This window comes from Clarias gariepinus, chromosome 28, assembly GCF_024256425.1.
Source record: "Clarias gariepinus isolate MV-2021 ecotype Netherlands chromosome 28, CGAR_prim_01v2, whole genome shotgun sequence".
In the NCBI taxonomy this organism is placed as follows: Eukaryota; Metazoa; Chordata; class Actinopteri; order Siluriformes; family Clariidae; genus Clarias; species Clarias gariepinus.
In genome coordinates this window covers 9,626,815-9,632,989 of record NC_071127.1, presented here as the reverse complement: position 1 = coordinate 9,632,989, position 6,175 = coordinate 9,626,815, and the positions used below count along the sequence as shown (strand labels likewise).

Here is a 6,175-nt window from a genome sequence, read left to right as displayed (position 1 = left end):
CTGTTCCATTTCAGGGGTCGCCACAGCGATGGAAGCCACAGGGGTTGCTTTCATATAACCCTGTCCTCTGCATCCTTTCATTTCATCCCAACTTCCTCTCTCATTACATCCATAAATCTCTTCTTTGGTCTTCCTCTAGACCTCCTGCCTGGCAGTTAGAACCTCAGCATCCTTCTACCGATATATTCACAATCTCTCCAAACATGTCCAAAACACCTCAATCTGGCCTCTCTGACTTTGTCTCCAAAACATATAACATGGGTTGTCCCTCTGGTAAACTCATGCTTGATTCTATACATCCTTGTCACTCCCAAAGAGAACCTCAACATCTTCATCTCTGCTACCTCCACCTCTGCCTCCGTCTCTAAGCCGTAGAGCATCGCTGGTCTCACCACTGTCTTGAACACCTTTCATTCTTTCAAATTCCCTTCTCGCACAACACAACTCATTTACATACATGTTTTCCGTCTTTCTGCGGCTAATCTTCATTCCTCTGCTTTCCAGAGCGTACCTCCACCTCTCCAAATTTTTCTGCACTTGTTCGCTGCTCTAGCTACAAAACACAATGTCATCTGCAAACATCATAGTCCATGGAGACTCCTGTCCAACCACATCTGTCATCCTGTCCATCACCAGAGCAAACAAAAAAGGGGCTTAGAGCTGATCCTTGATGCAGACCCACCTCCACCTTGAACTCTTCTGTCACACCTACAGCACATCTCACCACTGTTTTACAGCGCTCATACATGTCCTGCACCACTAGAATACTTTTTTTTAGTATATATAAAATATTTGTAAATTGTGCTCTAAATTGTGCTTCATCCTATTTGTCATTTTTTTTTAAATAAACCCTGCCTACCGTGTGCTGATTAGTGGATACAGTAGGACAAGAATGTAAGTTTGGTAATGTTAATAATAAACTTATTATTTTATTATTATTATTATTATTATTATTTGTAGTATTAGTAGTTATAGTATTGTAAAGCATTTGTTGCATGGAAATACATAGATACATGTATTTTCATGCACTACAAACCTGTAGTGCTAAATTTGTAAATTATTCACTTCTTATCTTAAACGCTGTACAAAGGTTAGATATTGGGAAAATGATAAGCGATAAGCCCCGCCCACTGCGCGCTGATTGGTGGACAATATAGGACGACAGCGCGTCGAAAGACAATTAATGACTATCGTTTTTTCCTGAGTCTAATAATTTTTATATGTTTAATTTTTTTTTAAACATGGAGAACATTCTGTTGGGGTTGTTTTCCTCTGAAGAGGAAGAACTGTACATTTTGGACTGTCTTTCGTATTTTATGATTCTCATGGCTCTGGCAGCGTGTGTTACTCTGCTGTTTCACGACATCCCTTACGGCAGGTACACTTCCCATAAAAACGGGTTTCAGGTTCATGTTAAAGTGGCGTGGTTCATCCAAGAGCTACCTGCATTATTTGTCCCTGTGAGTTTAATATTATGGGCTTCACCCGCGAAGATAACAAACCTTCCTAACCAGCTGCTTCTTGGCATGTACTTCTGTCATTATTTCCAAAGGTAAGTCACCAAGGTCAGTACTAATATTTATTGTTCTTTTGTTCTAACATGTATTTTAATGTCCCAGGCTGCTGTGTATTCTTGGTATTACGGTAAAACTCTACAGGTGAATAGGGAAACTGTTGTAAATAATGTACAACTATTTGCTGTGTAATTCCTCTCACATTTAAAAAAAAAAAAAAAAGTACATTTATTTATTTCTGCAAATGAGTCTTTGTGTAATGATTTATTGATTCACATTCCAGATATTTTATATATTTCTATTTTATTTTAACTGTAAATTTGTATTTGTAAACTTTTATGAGGTTTAAGCGCTTCAATGTGTATTGTTGTGTACATCACAAATAAAATTTAAATTCAAATGAATCCTAAAATGATCCTAGTCAGAGTTGCACCAGATCCTGAGCTTTTACTGGGATAGCGGCAGGAATTAAACTCATTCATACCTTGGAGAATTTTCCAGTCACCAGTCCACCTGCCATACTGCAATCTGAGCTCAGGATCGATCAGATTAAATGTGCATGAACGTGCATGCTTAATAAAAAATCAGACATTTTCAAGAGAAAAAAAATGCCCTTTTTCCCAGGAGACTTGGGGCACATCCTGGACATGCTGCTAATCCGTTGCATTGCAGAGTCCACGCTCATTCACACACTACGAGCAATCTGGGAATTCCACTTAGCCTAACCTGCATTTCTTTGGACCCACTAAGCACGGAGAGAAGATGCAAACTTTATGCACACAGATCTGATGCAAGAATCGAACCCTGACCCTGAAGGTGCAAGGCAGCAGTGCTAACCATTATGCCATCAAGCACCAATCCAATCTATACACTGGGTGTTTGGTGGATGTTAAATAATAATAATTAGTAGTGGCAATAATAATAGCATTAGTGTTAGAAGTGTGATGAAAATGTGTTGTTGTATAGAAATAAAATAATTCACAGCGATCTCTTCTTGTCTATTCTAGTAAGCTCCGCCCATCCTGCAGTGATTGAATGATGCCGCTGGAAGACATTGCTAATAATAATAGTAATATGTGTAAAAAGGTTAAATTGATATAAAATGAAAGTCCCTCCCACCTTGCAGTGATTGTTGGATGCTATAGCAACCCATTGCATGAATTTTTATTAAGCCTCGCTCTACTATGCCATTTAGAAAGTGAGACTCTTGTTAAACATGGATATTATACTATTAAGTGTGGTTTCTAAAGATGACTAACACGCATAATCATAATCATCATAATCATGACCTTAGTTTGACAAATATGTCGGGATACAGACATGGTTGTGTCAAGTGGGCGGAGCCTAAGCCTTCTTTAAAACATCTTTAAACTTAAAAAATAAAATAAAATCAAGAAAAGACAAAGTGGAAATAAACTAATTTCCCTTGAGATTTGAGTTCTGTCTTGACTACAGTCCAAGTATAAGTGTGGTTTATCTGTGCATTGTCTTGCTTTAAACTGTGTGCTTCTTCCAGGTCTCTTATATATCCCTTTCTAATTCGAGGAGGAAAGCCCACCCCCTTAGCATCATTTGTCCTGGCATTTGTTTTTTGCATTTATAATGGATATATGCAAGTGAGATACCTGAGCCAGTATGCAGACTTCCCTAAGGGTTGGGTTTCACATCCCTGCTTCATCACAGGTGGGTGATCACAGAAGGAGTGGACTCTTTCTATGTATACTGTCTGAAAAGGCAACGCATTGATGCATAACTTCGAGGACAGTCAGGACTAGTTACCCCTCCTGCCGGTTACTGGGTAAACATCTGTGTTTACATCTGTCATGCTTTTCAGCTCATCATGGCAATAGAGTCTTTATTATGTTGAGTTGAAGCTTGTAGATGCGCTCAAGTCTTATAGTATAACACTTTTAGTAGTTGGAGCAGATTGTGTTGTTTTCTTCTCCTTTGCACACCTACAATTTATTTCTCTGCTTCTGGTCAGAGGATATGATGAGGCTGATGTAATTCATTCATTTTCATGCAGGCTCCTGTCTGTGGCTTGTTGGATGGATAATTAACCTTCATTCTGACCACATTCTAAGGAACCTGCGCAGTCCAGGAGAAACGGGCTACAAGATACCCAGAGGTTAAGAGAAGCAAAAAAAAAATTTTTCATCAGTTAAACCAAAAACCTTTGCTACAAAGTCAAATAAGGCAAAACTTAAATGTGAAGGATTGAGGAAACCCCCCCCCCCCAAAAAATGTTAATTAAGAAACCTTCACAGGAACCTTTGGATATACAGTACAATACATAACAATTATAAGGGGCGTTCAAGTCAAACCGGAACTTTTAAATGTGCAGAATAACAGAGCATTGTTATGAGAATGAAAAGTCTACCTGTTAAACTAATAGACTTATCCCAGCGTCTCACTTGTGCTTGGATACAATCAAAGCAGAAAGTTTTCTCAGTATGCCAGAGCCATGATCGGACTGCTTCCCGTCTGAATGCTGACTTTCCAGGAACTCCTTTAATGTGCTGAACATGTGAAAATGGCTTGGAGCAGGACTGTACAGGGGATGTGGCAAAAACTTCAAGCCGAGTTCCTGTAATGTGCAAGTGGTGTTGTGTGTGTGTGTGTGTGTGTGTGTGTGTGTGTGTATATATAAGTATACATACATATATATATATATAAGTGTGTTAAGGTCAGCCAGCCATAAAGTATGCATCTGTTCTGCAAGTTGGCGAGTTATTAGTTGATTTTCAAAGAGCAGAAGTTCCACGCATGTCATTCACGGACAAGCAGCTTTTTATGAATATCAATTGGATTTACATCTTCATTCATAAGAAGTTTCATCATAAGTCCCAGTTTGACTTGAACGTGTATGACTTGTATATTAGAATATTGAACAGAGTGCTATACTGTATGCATATAAAAAAAATAACAAAACATGGAATAGTAATGGACCTGGCTATTGTTACACTAATGATACCCGTCCTAGAAGAAAGCTATTTTCTGATATACTGTATATTGTGATCTTTATAGTCTGTTGCTTCGCTTTAGCTTAAACACCAGACCGCTGTCTGACCAATCAAGTTCAGAGATATGTAAAGCACTGTGAAATAAATATACTGAAATGTCTTTTGTAGGTGGAGTATTCAAGTACGTGTCTGGTGCGAATTTTCTGGGTGAGATAGTGGAATGGGCTGGATTTGCTTTGGCTGCTCACTCAATCCACAGTGTTGCCTTTGCTTTTTTCAGCTTCGTCGTCCTTTCCAGCCGAGCCATTTCCCACCACAAGTAAGCTAAACTTTTATTAAATATGTGTATAATGATTTAAAATCGAGTATGGCATGTAATAAGTGGCGTTTTGACTGAATTTGAAATTGCGTTTGTTGCTTTCTAATGTGAATGCATGGTTAGATATACAGTATGGGTTTGATTTGTAAGGAAACCTCAAATGGTACAATGGTTTTCACCTCAAATTATAGAAGCAACAATTAATTAACAAGTTTTTGCGTGGTTCTCATCCCATCATTTTTATGTGCTAGTTAAATGTGTTGCTCTGCAGGCTTTATTTACAGCAAGACCGTAATTGCTTTTATCCATTTTGTCCTACAGGTGGTATCTTGAGAAATTCGAGGATTATCCGAAATCAAGGAGAGCTCTCATTCCATTTGTGTTCTGAAGAAGTAACTCAGTATGCATTCTCATACAACGAACATCTACACATTTTATTATGAAGTATAAGCAAGTTTCATATTTTGTTGAACGTCTAAGTACTGGATCAAGCCACTACAGGCATTGTTAGTCCACTAAAAAAATATATACAGTATAATGGTTCAGGAGGCATTGATAAATAATTACATCTCAAGGCCTGTATTTTGCATATTGTCTTGTAAACCGAGGCCAGATGAACTTTACTGAAAAATAATAAAGTTATATATATATAAAGGGTTTCAAAATCTATTTTTTAAATTCATTACAGCCCAGGGTCCGGGTCCGATTCCCAGCCAGGGTTAATTCCTGTCTCTGTGTGCATTGAGTTTGCATGTTCTCCCCGGGCTTGGTGGGTCTTCTCCGTGTACTCCAGTGTCCTCCTACTGTCCAAAGACACACATATTAGGCTAAGTGGCGTTTCCAAACACCCAGTAATTTGTGACTGTGTGTGTGTGTGTGTGTGTGTGTGTGTGCCCTGTAATGGATTGGCATCCCTGTCCAGGATGTGCTCTGCCTCGTGCCCTGTCTCCTGTGATAGGCTCCAGGCCCCCCAGCAACCCTGTATAAAGAATAAAGCAGTATAGATGATAATGAGTGTTTTTTCATACGTCTGTTATGCCAACACTGTCACACGGAAGACAGGCCTCTATTCCTCTTTGAACAAGCTGAACTATGTGTGGTGACCAAACAGACCAAAGCACATTCAGGATTTGTTCATTGGCTTCACTCTGATATTTGTAATTTAGTCATCCAGGGTTTATGGCTCTGTAACCCTTAGCAGGATAAAGCTGATATATAAATAAGAATTAATTCATTTTAGCTTTTCTTAAGTCTTGCTATGAATTATCCTATAGAAAAAAAGAAAAGAAAAACGGCACTATTGGTTGGGGAATAAATGTATAGAGTCATGCACGTACAGTCATGTGTAAAGGTTAGTACCCCCTAATGTCTGTAATTTA

At 38.6% G+C, this 6,175-nt stretch overlaps 1 protein-coding gene across 1 annotated transcript; it reads left to right on the top strand.

Moving 5' to 3' along the window:
• Positions 1 to 1,175: 1,175 nt before the first annotated feature.
• Positions 1,176 to 5,771, top strand: srd5a1 (steroid-5-alpha-reductase, alpha polypeptide 1 (3-oxo-5 alpha-steroid delta 4-dehydrogenase alpha 1)). Its single transcript, XM_053490135.1, has 5 exons — positions 1,176 to 1,552; positions 3,031 to 3,197; positions 3,541 to 3,642; positions 4,646 to 4,796; positions 5,118 to 5,771. The coding sequence occupies exons 1-5, from the start codon at positions 1,221 to 1,223 to the stop codon at positions 5,182 to 5,184; spliced, it is 819 nt and encodes a 272-aa protein (XP_053346110.1). The 5' UTR covers positions 1,176 to 1,220; the 3' UTR covers positions 5,185 to 5,771.
• The last annotated feature ends 404 nt before the right edge of the window (positions 5,772 to 6,175 follow it).